The sequence below is a fragment of the Rhinopithecus roxellana genome, chromosome 19, assembly GCF_007565055.1.
Source record: "Rhinopithecus roxellana isolate Shanxi Qingling chromosome 19, ASM756505v1, whole genome shotgun sequence".
Classification (NCBI taxonomy): Eukaryota; Metazoa; Chordata; class Mammalia; order Primates; family Cercopithecidae; genus Rhinopithecus; species Rhinopithecus roxellana.
In genome coordinates, this window is record NC_044567.1 from 31,542,897 (window position 1) to 31,565,485 (window position 22,589).

The following is a 22,589-nucleotide window of genomic DNA, read 5'->3' on the forward strand; positions in this document are numbered from 1 at the left end:
CGGGGCCCACCACCGGCGGCCGTGAGGGTTTCCACCCGAATCTCCCCGGCGAGCTGGGCGCCCCCACTACGGATCCGCGACGCAGTCCACCCACTGCAGGCCCGAGAGAGGACCCGTGTTCGTCCTTTTCATTCGAGGCGGGGCTGTTGTAGCGACGCCACCCGGACTGGAGGCCCCTCGCGGCCCCCAGCCTGTTGCCAGGGAATTCAGGGCCGCACGCCGCTCAAAGAGCCTCAGCGTCCCAGTCTCCCGATACCCGCAGCCGCCAGGAAACGCCACCAACTCCGGAAATCCACCCCCTTTCCGTACCTTTTATAAGGAACCGGGTGCCCCGCCCTCAACGAGATCCCGCGGGAACTGCATATGGCGCGAGAGCAGAAACACCTTACTTTTCCCTGCGGCAAACGCCCAGTTCCCTTTCAAGTGACGAAGAGTGCCCCGCCCCAGAGGCGTGGCCGCCTCGCGCGCACGTACGCACGCACATACGCACGTACGCACGTCTCGCGCTTTCTCACGCTAAGGCGTCAGTTCTCGGCAGCGGCAGCGAGAGGAGTTGGGTGGTGCTTTACGCGGCGGCGCGCGCTGTGCTCTTCCGCGGACTCAAAATCATGGCGACCACGGCCACGATGGCGACCTCGGGCTCGGCGCGAAAGCGTCTGCTCAAAGAGGAAGACATGACCAAAGTGGAATTCGAGACCAGCGAGGAGGTGGATGTGACCCCCACGTTCGACACCATGGGCCTGCGGGAGGACCTCCTGCGGGGCATCTACGCTTACGGTGAGTGGGCGCGGGCCGCGGGGGCTAGCCGGCGGCGAGCCGGGGGCTGAGGGCCCGACCGGTGACTCCCGGGCCGGCCCTGCGCTCCGGAGGTCGTGGTCAGGGTCGAGGCTCGGGGGCCAGTGACGTGCGACCCCCACCCCACCCCTGCCCTCACGCCTGGCTGTGTCGGCGCGTTCGGTGTGTGTCCCCTGTGCAGAGCTCGGCGCTGGGTCCGTCGGGGCCTGCAGCGGCTTCGAGGCACCTCGGAGTCGTTCATTCAGCAGATAACTGTTTTGTACCTACTAACTTTTCTACGTACTGGGGTTTTGGCGGTAAACCAGATGGGTTTGCGCCTTTACGGGTTTTGAATTTCCTTTGGGGGGACAGCATACGGTCAGGTTGCCCCGGCAGTGGTTGTTGCTAGGAAGAACCCGAAGCTAGGTAATTGAATAGAGTGGGACTAGGAAGGAGGAGAGAATTAGTGAAGCAGAGAGGTAAGGGGGTTCACAGGAGGGGTGCCATTTGAGCAGAGGTGTGGATGAAGGAGACTTTTAGGAGAGGAGGGAAGAGCAGTTGGGACAGAAGGAACAGCTGGTGCCAGGGCCTTGCAGCCCTTAGCCAGCTGCATTCCCGGAACTGAAAGAAGTCCCCTGTGGTGGGATTTTGGAGAGCTAGTCAGGGGCCAGATCTAGCAAAGACGTATAGGGTGACGAATAATTTGAATTTCATTTGGAAATCTAGTGGGAAGCCACTGGAATGTCGTAAGTAGCTATGTGACACGATCACATTTACAGCTTTAAAGATTGTTCTGGGTGTCTGTGAATTTCAGGTGAGGTGAGGCAGGGCAGGAGAGGAGACAGAAGAGTTGGGAGCTTTTGCTCCAGTTCAGGGAAGAGAGGATTGTGCTGTCTTGGAGATGGAGTACCAGGGAACTGACAGCATTGGCTGATGGATTGAATGTGAGTGACAGAAGAAGGAGCGTTAGAGTGTTTTGAGTAACTGGTGGTTGATGCTGCAAACATTTGGCTAGGTAGGCAGCACTCCAGAGAGTCAGAATCAGGAGCTGTCTCTTGGTATGTTTGAAAGATCTGTGGAAGTTGAGAGAGAGCCTGGAGAAGAGGTTGGGTTGGGCACATAGATGGGAATGACCAGCGTCTGGGGTAAATGGCCTGTGTTTAATGCTTGGGACAGGGACATTTTTTATCCTGTAGTTCTCTTTTCTTTCTTTCTGACAGTCCTGCTCTGTCACCAAAGCTGGACTGTAGTGGCATGATCTCGGCTCACTGCAACTTCTGCCTCTGGGGCTCAAGCGATTCCTTTGCCTCAGCCTCCCAAGTAGCCGACCACCATGCCCTACTAGTTTTTGTATTTTTAGTAGGGATGGGATTTTGCCATCTTGCCCAGGCTGGTCTTGAACTCTGACCTCAGCGATCTGCCAGCCTCAGCCTCCCAAAGTGATGGGATTACAGGTGTGAACCACCCCACCTGGTCTTATCCTGTAATTCTTGGTGCCACAACAGTTTGGACAAAGTGAAGTGAAGTTGCTGAGGATGGGTGGTGAGAAAGCATTTCAGCCAGCCTTCCAGTGAGGCTGACAGCCCCACCTGGTTTCCTGGCACTCAGGCGGTCCCTGCCCTAAGACGTTGTTAGTTTCCCATCTATGTGCTTGTTCTTCATGAAGAGTTTAAATCATCTGCTATATTTGCTTTTGTGTTAAGATGGGAAATTGTGCTACGTTTTCTTTTGTTTCTCATTTTTCGCTATGCCCCAGAAATGAGCAGAGCTACATTAAGAGACGACCAAAAAATAATTGAAATAGAGTTTTGTACATAAAGTTTTATTTACTTACTTGAAAAACACATGGTTCTTCTTGAAAATAGCCTCCCCCTTTGGTGTAGTAGTTGCTTTGCAGGAGAGATGGTATGGTAGTTAGTGAGCTGCATCTAGACAGCAGAACAGCATAGGACACCCCACATTGTGACCCAAGCAGGTTAAATAGAGTTGTAGACCTGTCAGCAACACACAGACTTAATGCTAGCTAGCAGGAGAGAAGAATGGCTACAGTGACTTTCCTGGTTTTTTTTAAAATTTATTTAAAAAGTAGTATAGGTTGTTTGTAATCCAGTCAAACCTAAGGAAGTAATTAGAGTAAAAAGTTAGCTTCTTTTAACCCCCCTACTGCAGTAACTGCCACGAACATTTTGGCACTTATACTTCCAGATGCTGCACACCCAGAAGATTATTATTATTTTTTAACCAAAACTGGTGTCTCTGTATTCTACAATTTGGTGGTTTTTTAAAAATAGAGATTTGTCTTTACAAATAATATCCCATGTTAGTTTAGAAATCCCCTTAGTCCAATTCATTGAGCCCCTGGGTTTTGAGAGCTTGCTGTGTTGAACACTGGGTTAGGCTGGAGGACAGGTTCGAAAAGCAAACCATGTCTGCCCCTGAGGAGCTCACGGTACAGGGTTTCTGTGCTGTCATTGTAGTGAGAGCTGTTTTTTTGTTTTTATTTGCAGGTTTTGAAAAACCATCAGCAATCCAGCAACGAGCAATCAAGCAGATCATCAAAGGGAGAGATGTCATCGCGCAGTAAGTTGTCCTGGGGTGCGGCGCAGGGCTGGATGCAAATTTGGGCAGCGCAGTGCAGTTAGATGCTCTGGGATGACTGTTTCCCTCAGCTGCTACACACTCAGTACCAACACTTGCCCTGACTTTAGCCACAGGGTTTAATAATTTTTAAATTTCTGTTCTCTACTATAGAAAGCTTTCATTTTCTTTTTGAGACGGAGTCTCGCTGTGTCACCCAGGCTGGAGCGCAGTGGCGCCATCTCGGCTCACTGCAACCTTTGCCTCTCGGTTTCAAGCGATTCTCCTGCCTCAGCCTCCCAAGTAACTGGGATTACAGGCGCCTGCCACCACGCCCGGCTAGTTTTTGTATTTTCAGTAGAGATGGGGTTTCATCATGTTGGTCAGGCCGGTCTCAAACTCCTGACCTCAGGTGATCCACCCTCCTTGGCCTCCTAAAGTGCTTGGATTACAGGCGTGAGTTACTGTGCCCGGCCAAGGCTTTCATTTTCTTAGCCAGCTTTGCTTAGTGGTTTGCTGGCAGGTGGAGTTGTATATAACACAATTTCGGAAAAACAGACTGCTTTTCCTCTGCTCTCACACCACCACAACAGTCATCAGCACAGAAGAAGACTTGTGGTGTGGGGGTTTTCCAGCTGGGTGTCCTCCAGTTCAGCTCATACCATCTGCCTGGAGACAGGCCATATCCCCCAGGTTGAAGGCTCAGTCCCCTCAACTACCCTCTTTTCAGGCATCAGTTATAAGTTTGGATGTCTGGAACTTCTGACCAAGCAGCTTCAGGTTGGGGTTCCACGATCCCCATTTTAGGTTGGATTGATTTGCTGGAACAGCAGCTCAAAGAACTCAGGGAAACACATTTAGTGGTTTATTATAAAGGGTATTGCAAAGGACACAGCTATGGGGGCGGGGGGGCAGCCTCCCAGAACCTCCTTGTGTTCCACTGTCTGTGTTCAGCCATCCAGAAGCTCTTCGAACTCAGTCCTCTTGGGTTTCTATGGAAAATTCCATGAGGTCAGCATTCTTTCCCCCGCCCAGGGAATAGGGCAGGAGCTTTTCTAGGATAATACCATAATGCTTTTTAAAAAAATTTTTTTTTAATTTAAATTTTTTACTTTTTTTGAGACAGGGTCTTACTCTGTCTCCCAGGCTGGAGTGCAGTCGTGTGATTACAGCTCACAGCAGCCTCAACCTCCCAGACTCAAGTGATTCTCCTGCCTCGGCCTCCCAGGTAGCTAGGACTAGAGGCACACATCACCATTTAAGTATTTTATTTTCTGTAGAGACAGGGTTTCCCTGTGTTGCACAGGCTGCTCTCAAACTCCTGGCAGTCTCCCTGCCTTGGCTTCCCAAAGCCTTGGGATTACAGGCGTGAGCCACTGTGCCCAGCCTCAACAGTTTTTGTGTTAAGATATGGGGCCTCACTTCGTCACCCGGGGGGAATGCAGTGGTGCGGTCATAGCTCACTGCAGCCTCTAACTCCAAGGAATCGTCCCAACTCAACCTCTCAAGTAGCTGGGACTATCAGAATGTGCCGCCATTCCTGATTAGTTTTTTGTTTTATTTAGAAATGGGGTCTCTTCCTGTATTGCCCAGGCTGGTCTCGAATTCCTGGCTTCAACCAGTCCTGCCTCTGCGTCCCAGAGTGTTTGGAATACAGGCCTGAGCCACCATGCCGTGAAATGAGGGTCTCTATGACTTAAAATCTGAAAGGCAGGGAAGATGAGAGCCCTGCTGTGGAGCAGGCAAAAGGAGAGCAGAAGGTCAGAGAGATTGTTTCCTGAGGCCTAACAAACCCATCAATTTAATAAGACTGTAACAAGAGCTGTGGGAGCTGTGAGCTAGGAACTATGAATGAAAACCTGTATATAGCCATATCTCCTAGCACCACAAATCCTCTTTTAATAGCTTTATTCCTCGTTTGCCTAATTTCAAAAAAGACTCATTTACACAAAAATTTCTTTGGAGGAGAGTGTTAGTCCAAAATCCTAGAAGGAAAAGAGTTGTATTTAGATAAAGGGGAGTCCTCCTTTTTCTGACACCTATGAAACACCTCTTGAAGTGACAGAGTCTGTGGTTCCATTTCCCCCCATGCAGAAGCCATATCTACTCTCATCATGGACACAACAAGCTGTGACACTGGGCCTGAGTCCCGCCTCCTTGCAGTTAAGATGTTATTGGGTATGGGGGCTTCTTGGAAGAAGGTACAGAAGTGCCTCTGGAGCCCAGGCCTTGGAGTGCCGCTGTGGCGTGGCCTGTCCTCCCTTTAATCCCACTGCTCTTGTTGCCTTCAATAGGTCTCAGTCCGGCACAGGCAAAACAGCCACCTTCAGTATCTCAGTCCTCCAGTGTTTGGATATTCAGGTAATTTGCCATTCTTAAAACAGACCTTTCTGTAAGTCTAGGAAATACCTGCTTTTTCTTCTGTAACTACAGTGTTCAAAAAGTACAATTTAAAATTTTCTAGTATGTATTGACTCAGCAAATTTTTACACAGAGTCTTAGTTGTACACTAATATTTGCACTAATATTCTGTCATGATTCTCTATTTAACTAGAGGAAGTTCTTGTCTGCAAACGAGGATCCTGACACATTAAGTTATTGCTGGATTTGCAATTTAAATGACATTAAGATTTGCTAACCTCTGTAAGAGATGAAAAGTATGATTGAGATACTATTTCTCATATAGAGCTCAGTGTGAATTACTACAATCCACCTTGATAATACTGAGAATTCTCTATTTTCTGATACATTATTTCACCAGGTTCGTGAAACTCAAGCTTTGATCTTGGCTCCCACAAGAGAGTTAGCTGTGCAGATCCAGAAGGTGAGATGGCTAAAGACAGCGGTGTCCGATTTGCAAGTACTGCTTTTGTGATTTAGTTGTGAAATACTGACTTACTTATTTAATCCAATCCTGCTTTCTGATACCTCAAAATTTTCTTCCTGATTTACATTTTGCCATGAATCGTTACATAAATCGCCGGTTTGTATTAAGTCATTTTTGGCTTCTGTGCTCTCCGTGGTTTTTTACAGCCTTAGAAATGTAGATTTTTCAGCGAAAAAAATCAATTTTAATAAAAATAGATTAGACCGAGGTGGGTGGATCACCTGAGGTCAGGAGTTTGAGACCAGCCTGGTCAACATGGTGAAACCCTGTCTCTACTAAAAATATAAAAAATTAGCTGGGGGTGGTGGCAGGTGCCTGTAATCCCAGCTACTCGGGAGGCTGAGCAGGAGAGTCACTTGAACCCGGGAGGCAGAAGTTGCAGTGAGCTGAGATTGCGCCATTGTACTCCAGCCTGGGCAACAACAGTGAAACTCCATCTCAAAAAAAAATTAATTGTACCCATTTTATACTTACATAATATAAAGATGTATATTTACAAAGATGTATATTAAGATGTTAATGTTGGTTTCTTTGGTGGATGGGATTATGAATTTTATATGTTGTTTTCTGTTAATGGTATAACTTTTGTAATAAGAAACCAGCAGGCCGGTCGCCGTGGCTCATACCCATAATTCCAGCACTTTGGGAGGCTGAGGCAGGCGGATCATGAGGTCGGGAGATCGAGACCATCCTGGCTAACACTGTGAAACCCCATCTCTACTAAAAATAAAAAAAACAAAATTAGCCAGGTGTGCTGGTGGGCGCCTGTAGTCCCAGCTACTCGGGAGGCTGAGGTGGGAGAATGATGTGAACCTGGGAGGCGGAGCTTGCAGTGAGCCGAGATCACACCACTGCACTCCAGCCTAGGCGACAGAGCAAGACTCCGTCTCAAAAAAAAAAAGAAAAAAAAAGAAACCAGCAAAATTAACTTGATTTTGTCAGAGAAAAGAGCAGGCGAGTTTTGTGTTTTCAAGATAATAATGGCATAAATAATAATTGGTCCTCATCTTGGAGTAGAAACAATCTTTCTTTTTGGAAACCATGGATGTTTCTCTCTCCCACCCTGGATGTGAACCTGTGCTTTGATTTAGGGGCTGCTCGCTCTTGGCGACTACATGAATGTCCAGTGCCATGCCTGCATTGGAGGCACCAATGTTGGGGAGGACATCAGGAAACTGGATTATGGACAGCATGTTGTCGCGGGCACTCCAGGGCGTGTTTTTGGTAAGCACTTTTGTCACTAAAAATGGTACTGCCAGTAGTATTTGTAAGACGCACTTAAATGGTACAGGACAGCTTTCAATTTGGTGAGCTGCATGGTAGACTTTTGCACCTGATCACTTGCCGGAGGTAGAGGGAAGGTCTCTGGAACACTGAGACCAGCTGGAATGATGAGCTCTTTCCTGGGAGCCTCAGGTGTGATTATTTCAAAATCTCATGTTACAGATATGATTTGTCATAATTATTTCAAAATCTCATGTCATAGATATGATTCGTCGCAGAAGCTTAAGGACACGTGCTATCAAAATGTTGGTTTTGGATGAAGCTGATGAAATGTTGAATAAAGGTATGAGTAACAAGAATGACTTTTCTACTGATGTAATTCTTAGTTCTTAAATTTTCACAGTGTAAAATTGAAACAGCCAGTGAATGTTCTGAATGTGAGTAGTGTTTTCATTGTGGAAACATAGCTGTGCCTTGGTGGCAATTATGAACAGAAATTCCTACCTTGATTTTATTTATTCATTTTTTGAGGCAGGGTCTTGCTCTGTTGCCCAGCCTGGAGTGAGCACAGTGGCATGATCATGGCTCACTATAGCTTTGGCCTCCTGGGCTCAAGCAATCCTCCTGCCTCAGCCTTCTGGGTAGTTGTGGCTAAAGATGTGTGCCACACATCTTCAGGGAAGTGGCTCACCATGGCTTGAACTGGATGGGGTGGGAGGGAAGTGCAAGAGATGAACCCTGAGCTGCATATCCAGGGCTGCAGTGAGAAGGCCTGTTTGACCCACAGTTTTTATGCAGTGGCATTGATCCAGGTGAGGTGGTAGCCTCACCCACGTGGCAGTGGGGATCCAAAGCAAGGGTTGGATTGAAGGAAGGGAAGGTTTGAGGGAAGGTTGAGGGCTGGTGGCTGGCCCCTCTGCCACCCCCACCACCCCCCAGGGAAGCCTTCCTAACTCAGGAGGGTCCCAGGCGTGTCGCTAGGCTGGCACACGGGTGGTAGGGTAGATGGCAGGTGAGGGGGGATCTGGGAGTCAGGTGGCATAGTTACTTCACACTTGACATATCTTAGCTTTTAGGTGCCTTGGTACACCCTTAGTCTGTCACATGCTTGGAAGGGTCTGGCCTCAGCTGCGTGTCGACAGCCCCCTGGGTAGAGCCAGGTAATGGGGTCCATGAACCCCAGGAACATGTGGGCCAAGTGGAAGAGCAGACAGCTGGGAGACTGGGGCGGGGGGACCTAGGAAGCACAGAGTATGTCTCATGGAGAGGTGGGACAGAGCCCAGGGAGGACACGGGGTCAGCAGCCACCAGGGGCCTGGCAGGGGTGGGTGGGTGGGTCAGCACTGGAAGGGGGTCCTAGAGCCTCCTAGGGATCCTGTGAGACCAGTTTCTGTTGAGTGCTCAGAGCCAACTCCAGGCTTCTCCGTGGAGGCCTGATGTGGTGGGAGGACGGAGAAGGAGCGTGTGGTGTGGTTGACAGAAGGCTCGGCCGAGGGGAAGCAGACTTGAGGGTGGAGGAGCTTTTATCAAAGTTGGAAGAAACGTGGACATAACTCATAGGCCCATTCAAGACAGACAAACTCATGGGCCAAGGTCAAGGCCGTCTGTCAGGATGTCCATTGTCAGACAGCCTAGAGTCAGGACCACGTGGTCCACTGGGGCAGTGGCTGCCCAGAGCGGCTGTGGAGTAGCGGAGTGCAGGTGCCGGTGACTTTGTCATCGAGGCCTTTAATCCTGGGCTCGGGGCTAAAGACCCAGAAGTAAACCCAGGCAGAGCTGTGAGACTGCAAGCTGAGTGGCTAGAGAAACGAGTTCAAGGAGCAAGGAGGGAAGGTGGTGCCGCTCCGGGAAGGACATGGCCCATGGGGGTTATGGAGCAGTGGAGGGCAACACCAGCAGGGCCCCGACTTCCTACAAATGCCTTTCGTGTTCTTTTGTTATATATGCAAATACGTATTTATTAAGGAGACGTAGTTTTTTTTTTTTTTTTTTTTTTTTTTTTTTTTTGAGACGGAGTCTCGCTCTGTCGCCCAGGCTGGAGTGCAGTGGCCGGATCTCAGCTCACTGCAAGCTCCGCCTCCCAGGTCCACGCCATTCTCCTGCCTCAGCCTCCCGAGTAGCTGGGACTACAGGCGCCGCCATCTCGCCCGGCTAATTTTTTGTATTTTTTAAGTGGAGACGGGGTTTCACTGTGTTAGCCAGGATGGTCTCGATCTCCTGACCTTGTGATCCGCCCGCCTCGGCCTCCCAAAGTGCTGGGATTACAGGCTTGAGCCACCGCGCCCGGCCAGGAGACGTAGTTATTAAAAATGAGTAAAAATCACAAAATAAGGCTGAGCTTGGTAGCTCACACTTATAATCCAGACACCTTGGGAAGCCAAGACGGGAGTGTCATTGAGACCAGGTGTTCAGGACCAGTCGGGGCAACAGGGAGAGACGTACTCTCTACTAAAAAATTAAAAATTAAAAATTAGCAGAGTGTGGTGGCATGGGCCAGTCCCAGGTACTTGGGTGGCTGAGGTGGGAGGATCACTTCAGCCCAGGAGTTGGAGGCCACCATGAGCGGTGATTGTGCCATCCTGGGTGGCAGAACAAGCCTATCTTAAAAAATATTGCAAAATACGTGCGTGGTATTATGATACATATACATATATACACTATGCATCTATGCACCAGCTCCGGGTAGGGAGTTGCAGAGTTCACTGGAGGGCACTGCATTCCTGTCTCCTGCTTGGTGGGCAGGAAAAAGCCCCATACCCCGGTCACTCACAAAAGCCATCTCCTGTGTTGATGATTGTGTTGGTGTGAGAGCAGAGGAAAAACCTAGTTTGGGAGTTTTTCCTAAAACAATGTTTCCAGACTTTCTGTACATAGCTGTAGTTAATAGACGTGGAATCACGTGTATTTGGTTTGATAATCTGCCTTTTTAAAAATGCATCTGGGCCGGGCGTGGTGGCTCAAGCCTGTCATCCCAGCACTTTGGGAGGCCGAGATGGGTGGATCACGAGGTCAGGAGTTTGAGACCATCCTGGCTAACACGGTGAAACCCCGTCTCTACTAAAAAATACAAAAAGCTAGCCGGGCGAGGTGGCGGGCACCTGTAGTCCCAGCTACTCGGGAGGCTGAGGCAGGAGAATGGCGTAAACCTGGGAGGCGGAACTTGCAATGAGCTGAGATCCGGCCACTGCACTCCAGCCCGGGCGACAGAGCGAGACTCCGTCTCAAAAAAAAAAAAAAAAAATACATCTGTCTATAAGTATTCTGTGGCCTGTTTAATGGCAATAAGGTATTCTGTTGGAGGGATGTTCCATAATATATTTCTTGGTTGTGTAGGCTATTTTCATTCTTTAAGATAAATTGGAGGGTGGGCACAGTGGCTCACACCTGTAATCCCAGCACTTTGGGAGGCCGAGGTGGGAGGATCACCTGAGGTCAGGAGTTCAAGACCAGCCTGGCCAACATGGCAAAACTCCGTCTCTATTAAAAATACAAAAATAAGCCAGGTGTGGTGGTGGGTGGTAATGTGTGCCCATAATCCCAACTACCCGGAAGACTGAGCCAGGAGAATTGCTGGAACCCGGGAGGTGGAGGTGCAATGAGCCAAGATCGCCCCACTGCACTGCAGCCTGGGCAATAGAGCAAGACTCTATCTCAAACACACACACACACACACTCACACCCACACACTCACGCACACAAAGATAAATTGGTAGGATTCGGATGTACGCTTTCTTGGATTTTCATAGGTGTTCTGCTGAAGTGAGGACCTCTAGGTGATAGCAGTTGTTCTTAGAATAGTGATTGGGAAATGCATGGTGATGTGTCACTTCAAATTCACTGTGAGGGTCTGTGGCAGGCCCCCCAGGGTCTTCATAAGGGCATCAGGTGGGTGGTGAGGAAGTGCTTTGTTCTCAGCACTCACCAGCGGTGCCTGTGGGCATCCTCTCAGCCACATCTCGGGCCTCTGGTTCCAGCAGTTCTTTGGGGGCCTGCGCTCTGAGCACCTCACATCCCTCCCCTCCTCCTTCTAGGGCCCTTTATTGGACCCCCTGCTCCTCATTGAGGTTAAAGGTTCGGTGACCACACTCAGTTTCTGTGGTGGCTGAGGAAGCCCTGGGTTGTGGGTGGCTCTTTGTGCTTCTGGCACTTAGGGCAGGGGTCCTCACAGTGAGGGGCACAGGCCGGGAGCATCCTTGTCACCCGGGGACTTGTAGAAATGCAGATTCTCTGGCCGCATACGATTTCTGGAGTCAGAACCTCCAGTTCATTAACTGGCCCTGTGGTGAGGAGGCTGGGCCCCTGCCTGCTCCTGGCTCCTTTCTCCTTTGCCCAGATCTGCCCGGGCCTGGCAGAGGGTGCGTGTGTGCTGGCTCCTGTGTTGATTCCGCCTGTGCCATGTTAAATAACGTGAATAAGTGGGCAGCATTTTTCACTGGGAGATTTTCTGTAACAAGATGTCTGGGTTCTCTTTAAAATGTGGCAGGTCTGGGCACAGTGGATGCCAATCTCACAGGATAGTGGCAGGTGGAAGTGAGTCGGGACTGTGCCGCAGGCATCTGAGATTGTGGGTGACTCAGGCCAGCCTCTCTATTGCTTTTTATTTGGCGTCTAGGACTCTCGGGGTGGGTTTCTTGATCCCTAGAGCACTTCAGATTGAAGAAGCACCAGAGGAAAACCAGATTCCCTCAACCAGATAACACTCCGGGGGGCGGGGAGTAGGGACGGAGAGAGCGCATGGATGTGGCCTGGTTCTGTAAAAGTGAGATTTCCTGTCAACCATACCTTATCCCCACTCTGCCTCTCACCCAGTGGGAACGCTGGGCGTGCCGCCCTAAGCATCCCTTACCTGTCTTGCTCCCTGTCCCAGGTTTCAAAGAGCAGATCTATGACGTGTACAGGTACCTGCCTCCAGCCACACAGGTAGTTCTCATCAGTGCCACGCTGCCACACGAGATTCTGGAGATGACCAACAAGTTCATGACCGACCCAATCCGCATCTTGGTGAAACGGTAGGAGCCCTTCTAGTCGAGTTTACTAAAACACTGGGCCCCATCTATAAAGGATTTTATGTCATCATTTCAAAAACTTTTTATAGCCAGGGTGTTGCTGTGTTGCTGAAGCTGGTGTCAAAATCTGGGCCTCAGGCTATCCTCCTGCCTGAGTGTAAAGGAATTTAAAGCATGCAAATTCTTTTAAAAATTCCTGTTTTGAAAAACCGAATAGGCTGGGCAACATAGGGAGACCCTATCTCTACAAATAATAAAAGATTAGCCAGGCAGGGTGGCACACGCCTGTAGTCCCAGCTACTCAGGAGGCCGAGGTGGGAGGATCGCTTGAGGCCAGGAGGCTGAGGCTGCAGTGATCGTGCCACTGCACTTCAGCCAGGGCAACAGAGCAAGACCCTGTCTCAAACAAAACAAAACAAAACAAAAAAAACCCATCTTTTATCATACTCATTGTGGTTTGAACCAATAATTGTAAATTTAAAAATGACGGTATTTACTTACCAGTGTTTTGTTTAGAATCATATTCCACGTGGTGCACAGTGTGAAATGTTCAGTAGGATACAGAATGGAGACCTGTGTGACGGAAGTGCTGACAGGATGGAGGATAGGGCTGGGGTGCTGGGTCTACACCAGGTACCACGGTGTGACCTTCTCCACCGGGGTCTCCCTGCATCCTGGCTTGGCCCGCCCTCTAGTCCTAGCTGGAAGAATGAGGATGTAACAGGATTTGTCTTTGTCCTTCAGTGATGAATTGACTCTGGAAGGCATCAAGCAATTTTTTGTGGCAGTGGAGAGGGAAGAGTGGAAATTTGACACTCTGTGTGACCTCTATGACACACTGACCATCACTCAGGCAGTCATCTTCTGCAACACCAAAAGAAAGGTAAGAGGCACTGCACGGCCTCCATGTGCTTGAAGGGGAATTGCAGATTGAGTCTCTGAATGACTTAAATCAAGATTTTTCAGTAAAGGGCCAGTTTGTCCATATTTTAAGCTTTCAGGGTATGTGGTCTCTTGCAAAAGCAGCCGTAGACAATATGCAAACGGTCAGACATGGCTGTGACCATTAAAACTTTATTTACAGAACAGCAATGCCAGCCATTCTTAAAGATTCAGATTTCGGCTGGGCGCGGTGGCTCAAGCCTGTAATCCCAGCACTTTGGGGGGCCGAGACGGGCAGATCACGAGGTCAGGAGATCAAGACCATCCTGGTGAACATGGTGAAACCCCGTCTCTACTGAAAAAATACAAAAAAACTAGCCGGGCGAGGTGGCGGGTGCCTGTAGTCCCAGCTACTCGGGAGGCTGAAGCAGGAGAATGGCGTAAACCCGGGAGGCGGAGCTTGCAGTGAGCTGAGATCCGGCCACTGCACTCCAGCCTGGGCAGCAGAGCAAGACTCCGTCTCAAAACAAAACAAAAAACAAACAAACAAAAATTCAGATTTCGTTGAAGGTGGAACCCAGGCCTGAGTAGTTTTAGATCCCCAGGTGATGATAATGTGGAGGCAGACCTGAGAACTGTCGGCCACTTTCCTGAGAAAGGAAAGGAATTGGGCTACATTCTCACAAGATTGGAATTCAAATTTCAAATGAGAATGAGCACACCTGGCCCCCTCCCCCGTAGAGTCATTATGTGGAGAAAATGAAGTAAGAGGGTTTTGTGAGTGCACCCCAACATTTTCTGGGAAAAAGTTTGTGCATCCAGTTAGGATGATTCTGAGTTTTAAGAGCAGTTACTTTGTGAATATTATTACTGGTTCTGCAAATGATGGGGGTAAAATCCCGAATGCACATCTCTGGTTTGGTGTACGAGCTTGCAGTAGCATCTGCTGATTGGATTTGTAGGTGGACTGGCTGACAGAAAAAATGAGAGAAGCCAACTTCACTGTGTCCTCAATGCACGGAGACATGCCCCAGAAAGAGCGGGAGTCCATCATGAAGGAGTTCCGGTCGGGCGCCAGGTGGGTCCGCTGTGCTGTGGCTCTGCCGGTCAGGGTTTGCTAGGCTGTGTGCTAAGCACTTCATATGCACTGCCTGAGGCAGGCCCCAGAGCTGGGGAGATGACGAGCTCCTGCTCTGAAAGCTGAGGCCCTGGGTGAGCAGAAAACCTTCCAGTTAATGAGAGGTCCGCTGTGCTCCTGTAATACTTCTGTCGAGGTGATAACTAGCCTTAACTAGCCAGGTTGGCACCTTGGTTACAAGTGTGTGTCTTCTTTTCCAGTAAGTAGGGGTTTTCTGTTCATCGTTTCGATTAGTTTAATTCCACGGTGATCAGGTATCTTCTCACTGCACCCTCTGCCTCCTGGTTTCAAGTGATTCCCGTGCCTCAGCCTCCTGAGTAGCTGGAATGGCCTTTTTTTTTTTTTGCATTTTTAGTAGAGACGGGGTTTCACCATGTTGGCCAGGCTGGTCTCGAACTCCTGACCTCAGGTGATCCGTCCGTCTCAGCCTCCAGCAGTGCTGGGATTACAGGTATGAGCTGCCACTCCCAGCCAGAGTTACTGTTCTTAATTTGTTGCTAGGCAAAAGTAAAGTATTTTTCCCAATTATTGGTTTAGGAGCGACTAAAGTTAAAGGTACTATAGTAAAAGATGTCTGTTTTTTTAATCTGATGGAGCACACGATGGAAGTAACTAAACCCACCAACAGCCCCTCACACGATGGAAGTAACTAAACCCACCAACAGCCCCTCTGCAGAGGGATTTCTGGTGCTGTCCCTGAGGCTTCATGTTTGCAGACAGACCGGTGCGAGGGGGGGATCTCTCATGTTTTGAACTCGTAGCCAGGATTCCTCAAAATTAGCAATGGAAGCAAGTCCAGTCTTACACTTGCATGAGAAATTTAATCGCCTCAAACACACTTTCTGTTTTGCAGCCGAGTGCTTATTTCTACAGACGTCTGGGCCAGGGGGTTGGATGTCCCTCAGGTGTCCCTCATCATCAACTACGATCTCCCCAATAACAGAGAATTGTACATACACAGGTAGGATGCAAGCTCTCATTGACTTCACTTCTGTGACATATTTACTAAATCTTGATTGCTATATATACTAACTAATATTGTTTTATTCCTGAAGAATTGGGAGATCAGGTCGATACGGCCGGAAGGGCGTCGCCATTAACTTTGTAAAGAACGATGACATCCGCATCCTCAGAGATATCGAGCAGTACTATTCCACTCAGATCGATGAGATGCCTATGAACGGTAGGAAATCGTCCAGCTCTACTGGAATTGTAGCGAGAACGTCCCTATTTTTAGTTTGGGCCCTTGAGTTTGTTTTTTTTGAGACAAAGTTTTGCTCTGTCACCCAGGCTGGAGTACAGTGGCGCGATTTTGGCTTACTGCAACCTCTGCCTCCTGGGTTCAAGCAGTTCTCCTGCCTCAGCCTCCTGAGTAGCGGGGGTTGCAGATACGTGCACCGTAGCCAGCTAATTTTTGTATTTTTAGTAGAGACGGGGTTTCACCATGTTGGCCAGGCTGGTCTTGAACTGCCTTAAATGATCTGTCCACCTTGGCCTCCCAAAGTGCCGGGATTACAGGCGTGAGCCACTATGCCTGGCCTGTTTTTTGTTTTGAGAAGTCTGTTGTGAGGTTTTAGTTAAATTGACGTTACAAATTTTCATTTTTTTTGTGTTGTTCCTTAATCTGTTTGTTTCTTCACTTGCAGTTGCTGATCTGATCTGAAGCAGGTCGATGGGATGAGTGGAGGCTGTTCACCTGTTCTGTACTCCTGTTTGGAAGTATTTAGGTCCAGCTTCTATTTAATGGGGTTTATATGGACTCTCTTCTCATAAACAGCCTCCTGTCTCCCTCCAAAGAGGATGTGGGGATTCTGCTGTCTTTTATTATTTACATGTAAATAATACATTGTTCTAAGTCTTTTTCATTAAAAATTTAAAACTTTTCCCATAAACTCTATATTTCTAAGATGCCACCAGCTTCTCTAGTAACTTACTGTGTAGTCTTGGGTCATTTCACTCACTTTTCTAATTTTTCTTTTTTTTTTTTGTTTGAGAAGGAGTCTCCCTCTGTTGCCCAGGCTGGAGTGCAGTGGCCGGATCTCAGCTCACTGCAGGCTCCACCTCCCGGGTTCACGTCATTCTCCTGCCTCAGCCTCCTGAGTAGCTGGGACTACAGGCACCCGCCACCGCGCCCGGCTAATTTTTTTGTATTTTCAGGAGAGACGGGGTTTCACCGTGTTAGCCAGGATGGTCTCGATCTCCTGACCTCATGATGCAGCCGCCTTGGCCTCCCAAAGTGCTGGGATTACAGGCGTGAGCCACCGCGCCCAGCCCATTTCACTCACTTTTCTAATCTTTTTTTTTAATTTGAGAGAATTTCACTGTTGATGAGTTTTGCTCTGCCGCCCAGGCTGGAGTGCAGTGGCACCATCACAACTCATTGCAGCCACAACCTCCTGGGCTCAGGCGATCCTCTCAGCTCAGCCTCCTGAGGAGCTGGGAGCACAGGTGCATGCCAGCACACCTGGCTAATTTTTAACTTTTTTGTAGAGACAAGGTCTCTCACTTTGTGGCCTAGGCTGGTCACTCATGGGTTTAAGTGATTCTTCCGACTTGGCCTTACAGAGTGCTGGGATAACAGGTGTGAGCTGCCATGCCTGGCCTCACTTTTCTAATTTTTTTTTTTTTTTTTGAGAGCCAGGATCTCCTTGTCTGTCGCCCAGGCAGGAGTATAGTGGCAAGATCATGACTTACAGTGTTGACAAACTAAAACAGATAATTATCTGTTTAAATATTTAAATTATTAAAGTATTATTTAAGTTATCTGTCCAAATATTTCAAGTAATTACCCGTAGCTTTATAGGCACACAGCACCACAGCTGCCCAATTTTTAATTTTTTGAATGTTTTTAAAGATAAGAGTCTCCCTCTGTTGACCAGGCTGGTCTTAAACTCCTGATTTCAAGCAGTCCTCCCGCCTCAGCCTCTCAAAGTGCTGGGATTACACCCCTGAGCCACCGATCAGGCTCTAATATTTGAAATGGAAACGTTAAAACTAATGGGCCCCTCCCTTCCCGAGATTGGTTGGGATGATAATCTTCATTTCAGGGTTAGGGTGAGCTTGGAAATATTTTTAAATTTCATCAGGTAATTCTACTTGAAGGCATCTGAAATTGTATAGTTTATGAATGGAACTTCCTTCCACTGAAACTGTGACTGGACCCTTGCTAGCCAGCTGGTGGCTGGTACGGCTGCATCATCAGGAGCTGGTTAGAAATGCAAGTGCTCGGGCCCTGCCCTGGCCCTGTTGAGTGAGAACCTACTGTTAACAAGGCTCCCAGGTGGCACTGCTGGCCGAGCAGGAGGAGCACGAGACTACAGGCCCAGGCAGCTTTATGAGTTCCTGGCAAGGAGGAACCAGATACGGGTGTGTTCAGGGCATTTGCTCAGCAGCAGTGCAGAGTGACGCCCACCACAGCACTGGCCAGTGCCAGCCTCAATGTCCGTATCTGCCGGCGCCTGAGCTCACTGAGGCTCACCTGGTCTCATCAGGAGCTGCTGCCAGGCTTGTGTTAGGGACGAGGAGTGGCTCAGGTTTCCACACAGTCACTGCAGAGGATGGGAGGCCTCCATTGCCAGTAAGAATGATTGTAGATGAATAAGCACATGGTGTTACAGTGGAGGAGGCAGCATTGGTGGCTTGGGGAGGAGATGGCAGGAGAAGGGGGCGGAGCTTAAGCTACCCCACACACCATCTAGGAAAGGTCATCCTAAAAGGAAAAATACAGAACAAATGTTGATGAAAATGTGAAACTGTGCTGACAAATCAGAAATGGTATGTGATTATCCAAAATGTAAAAACCACCAATCCTTTTTTTTTTTTTTTTTTTTTTTTTTTTGAGACGGAGTCTCACTCTGTTGCCCAGGCTGGAGTGCAGTGGCCGGATCTCAGCTCACTGCAAGCTCCGCCTCCCGGGTTCACGCCATTCTCTCACCTCAGCCTCCCGAGTAGCTGGGACTACAGGCGCCCGCCATCTCGCCCGGCTAATTTTTTGTATTTTTTTAGTAGAGACGGGGTTTCACCATGTTAGCCAGGATAGGATGGTCTCGATCTCCTGACCTCGTGATCCGCCCGTCTCGGCCTCCCAAAGTGCTGGGATTACAGGCTTGAGCCACCGCGCCCGGCCAAAAAAACCACCAATCCTAAAGGTTGACAAAGTTTCCAGACTTTCTGGAGAGCAGCCTGGCCCTTCGGCAGTCAGTGATGAAAATGCTCTTTCCCTTTGATGGTGTGTGGTTCTGCTGCAGGCAGCTGTCTGGAATGTGGCCTGCTCCAGGAAGTTCCGCATTGCTCCTGCCTGCACCAGGGAAGGATGCCAAGTGCTCACGGAAGGGGGCGTGGTACGGGAAGGGGTGGAACATTTACAGTGATGCTGGGGAGAAGGGTACAAGAGGTAGAGAACTCATGGAGGTTCTTGGGCAGGGTGGTTTGGGGCCAGGAGCCTCCCAGAGTCCAAATGGAGTGAAGTTGAGGCAGAGGGTCTGCTGAGCCTTGCTAGGTAGGTATCACTGGGCCTCTGGTCAGGAGGGAAAACTGGCTCTAGATCCTGAGGGGCGTCCCAAGGTCCCAGCAGCCAAATCCAGATGAAACCACCCCTCCCCCGGGTTATGCACTTCATTACAAAAGTATAATCTCACTGCCAAAAAAAATAGAAATGCATAATTTTAAAAAGTCATCCTTAATCCTCCTACCCAGATATAACTCACAATTTGATGACTGTCCATCCAGTATTTTAATTCATCTTGTATATCATTTATATGAAGACTTTTTTTTTTTTTTTGGAGGCAGAGTCTCGCTCTGTCGCCCGGACTGGAGTGCAGTGGCCAGATCTCAGCTCACTGCAAACTCCGCCTCCCGGGTTTATGCCATTCTCCTGCCTCAGCCTCCCGAGTAGCTGGGACTACAGGCGTCCGCCACCTCGCCCGGCTAGTTTTTGTATTTTTAGTAGAGACGGGGTTTCACCGTGTTAGCCAGGATGGTCTCGATCTCCTGACCTCGTGATCCGCCCGTCTCGGCCTCCCAAAGTGCTGGGATTACAGGCTTGAGCCACCGCGCCCGGCCTATAATGAAGACTTTTTTAAGCAAAAATTGTAACCCACTTTGCCATTACTAACTCAGGTTTTTGCTTAGTAATGTATCATATATATTTCACTATGTTAAAAAAAAAAAAAAAAAAAAAAGCGCTACTTTTCCATTCTCTATACTATGCCTCCTTTGGAAGCAGTTGAAGATTCATTAGAATAATCTTTTATTTTTTTGAGATGGAGTTTTGCTCTTGATGCCCAGGCTGGAGTACAATGGTGCAATCTCGACTCACTGCAACCTCCACCTCCCGGGTTCAAGCGATTCTCCTGCCTCAGCCTCCTGAGTAGCTGGGATGACAGGCGCCCGCCACCACGCCTGGCTAATTTTTCGTATTTTTAATAGAGTAGGGGTTATCACCATGTTGGATTCCTGACCTCATGTGATCCTCCTGCCTTGGTCTCCCAAAGTGCTGAGATTATAGGCATGAGCCACTGTGCCCAGCCAGAATAATCTTTAGAAGTGATTTTCGTGATCAAGGTACATGTTTCAAATTAACGTTCCAGAAAGATTTTCCACCAATTTACACTCCTAACAGTGTATTTTCTGTATTTTTTTTTTTTTTTTGGATGGTTGAAATTTATTCAACAATTATATGTAGGGTGCCGTGTCTTAAGCCAGGCAACTTTCCTAAAAGGAATACCACATAAAGAGGGTTCTAACCAAGAGGCAGAGTGCCCTGACCCTTTGTTGTATGTCTGAAGTATAGAAATAGAGTGGTAATGTTGATGCTGTTGGCATGTTTCTTTGTAGTAAGATTGTTTAAAATAACATACACAGACATAAAATGTATGATGAAAATAGCACAGCACAGAAGAAAGGAGTAATGGAAGTGTACTGTCAAGATTCTTACACTATTACTTGAAGGCAGATTGTGATGAATTAAAGATGTAAAACATATATAAAAGTGTTAAGCAATTTTTGGGTATGAACCTTCAAAGCAATACAAAAATGTGAAACAGAAATAAAGAGCCAATGTAGGAGACAAAATAGAGTTCCAAGAATCCTGAAAAGGAAGGAAAAGGGAAGAGAGAACTTAGGAGACAGACAAATACAAAACAAAACAGTAGGTTCAAAATAACCATGTCAATAATTACATTTATTGCATATCGTCTATCTTCCCTCAAACTAAAAGAAAAGCAAGCTAAACCCAAAGGAAGCAGAAGAAAGGAAATAATAAAGATGAGAATAGAAATAAATGAATAGAAAAATAATAGAGAAAATCAATAAAACCAATGATTTGTTCTTTGAAAAGGTCAACAAAATTGACAAATCTTTAGCAAGTCCAAGGAAAAAAATGTTCAAATAACTAAAATCAAGAGTGAAAGAGGTGATGGTACAGATGACCTTACAGAATACAAAGTATCAGTGCCATGAATTGTATGTCAACAGATTAACTTTGATAAAATGGAGAAATTCCTAGGACAAACAGACTGACTAGTAAGTAAAAAGATTAAATCTCCCAGCACTTTGGGAGGCCGAGGCGGGTGGATCACGACGAGGTCAGGAGATCGACACCACGGTGAAACCCCGTCTCTACTAAAAATACAAAAAAACTAGCCGGGCGAGGTGGCGGCGCCTGTAGTCCCAGCTACTCGGGAGGCTGAGGCAGGGGAATGGCGGGAACCCGGGAGGCGGAGCTTGCAGTGAGCCGAGATCCGGCCACTGCACTCCAGCCTGGGCGGCAGAGCGAGACTCCGTCTCATAAAAAAAAAAAAGATGAAATCAGTAATCAAACTTTGAACAAAGAAAAGCCAAGGCATGTGAATCCTGCTGAACTTTGTAGGGTTATCACCATCACCATTTCTTTTTTTTTTTGACACAAGAGTCTCACATAGACATAGTTACCAATAGAATAAAGGGCAAAGTCCACATGATCATTTACAGATACAGAAAAAGCACTGGACAAAATCCAGCACCTTTTCAAGATAGAAAATGAGAGTGAGAGGGGCTGCTTCAACCTGATCAACAGCATTGATGCAAAACCACAGCATCACCCACTAAGGCTGGGAACAAAACAGCAAGAATGCTCTTGTCACGTCTATTCCAACATTGCACTGGAAGTTACAAGCCAGGACAGTTAAGCAAGAAGAGAAAGAAGGCACCCAGGTCGGAAGGGAAGAATCAAAACTCTCCAGTCACAGAGGACATGAGTTACACCTAGAAAATCTTAAGGAATTTACACATTTAAAAAATCACCTATCAGAACTTATAAATGAGGTCAGCAAGGTTGCAGGATATTTGTTCAACATAGGGAAGCCAGTGTTTCTGTACACTGGCAATCTGAACAACCTGAAAACGAAATTAAGAAAATAATTCCATTTACAATTGCATCAAAAAGAATGACATACATAGGAATAAAGTTAACAAAAGAAGGGCTATACTTGTCCACTGAAAACTACTAATACCTTGTTGAAAGGCATTGCAAACCTAAATATATACATAGCCAGCTTCATGGATTGGAAGATGGTATTAAGATAACTTTCCCAAACTGACTGATAACAGTTAGGCTTTGTGTCTCCACTCAAATCTCATCTTGAATTGTAATCCCCCAGTCCCTACATGTCAAGGGAGAGACCAGGTGGAGGTAACTGAATCATGGGAGCAATTTCCCCCATGCTATTCTTGTGATAGTGAGTTCTCACAAGATCTGATGGTTTTGTAAGGGGCTCTTCCCGCTTCACTTGACACTTCTTGCCGCCTTGTGAAAAAGATTCCTGCTTCCTCTTCGCCTTCCACCATGATTGTAAGTTTCCTGAGGTCTCCCCAGCCACACTGAATTGCGAGTCAATTAAACTTCTTTCCTTTTTAAAGCACCCAGGCTCGGGCAGTTCTTTATAGCAATATGAAAACAGACAATATACTGATCTGCAGTGTTGAGAACGTGGAGAAACTGGAACCCCCACACATTGCTAGTGGGATTGTAAACAGGCACAGCCTTTATGGAAAACAGCTTGGCAGTTCCTCAAAATGTTGAACATAGGAGTTGACCTAGCAATTCTACTCCTAGGTCTATGCT

General features: G+C 47.8%; 1 protein-coding gene across 1 annotated transcript; it reads left to right on the forward strand.

Annotated features, from left to right (window-relative positions):
* The first annotated feature begins 526 nt into the window (after positions 1 to 526).
* Positions 527 to 16,396, forward strand: EIF4A3 (eukaryotic translation initiation factor 4A3). The gene is made up of 12 exons (XM_010379720.2): positions 527 to 777; positions 3,282 to 3,354; positions 5,646 to 5,712; positions 6,113 to 6,175; positions 7,330 to 7,462; positions 7,725 to 7,805; positions 12,330 to 12,471; positions 13,213 to 13,351; positions 14,313 to 14,428; positions 15,342 to 15,449; positions 15,544 to 15,671; positions 16,135 to 16,396. The coding sequence occupies exons 1-12, from the start codon at positions 609 to 611 to the stop codon at positions 16,149 to 16,151; spliced, it is 1,236 nt and encodes a 411-aa protein (XP_010378022.1). The 5' UTR covers positions 527 to 608; the 3' UTR covers positions 16,152 to 16,396.
* Positions 16,397 to 22,589: the final 6,193 nt, after the last annotated feature.

Coding starts and splice junctions, on each gene's coding strand:
- EIF4A3 (XM_010379720.2), top strand. CDS start 609: ATGGCGACCACGGCCACGATGGCGACCTCGGGCTCGGCGCGAAAGCGT. Junction 5,713..6,112: donor TCCAGTGTTTGGATATTCAG/GTAATTTGCCAT, acceptor TTATTTCACCAG/GTTCGTGAAACTCAAGCTTT. Junction 7,806..12,329: donor TGATGAAATGTTGAATAAAG/GTATGAGTAACA, acceptor TCCCTGTCCCAG/GTTTCAAAGAGCAGATCTAT.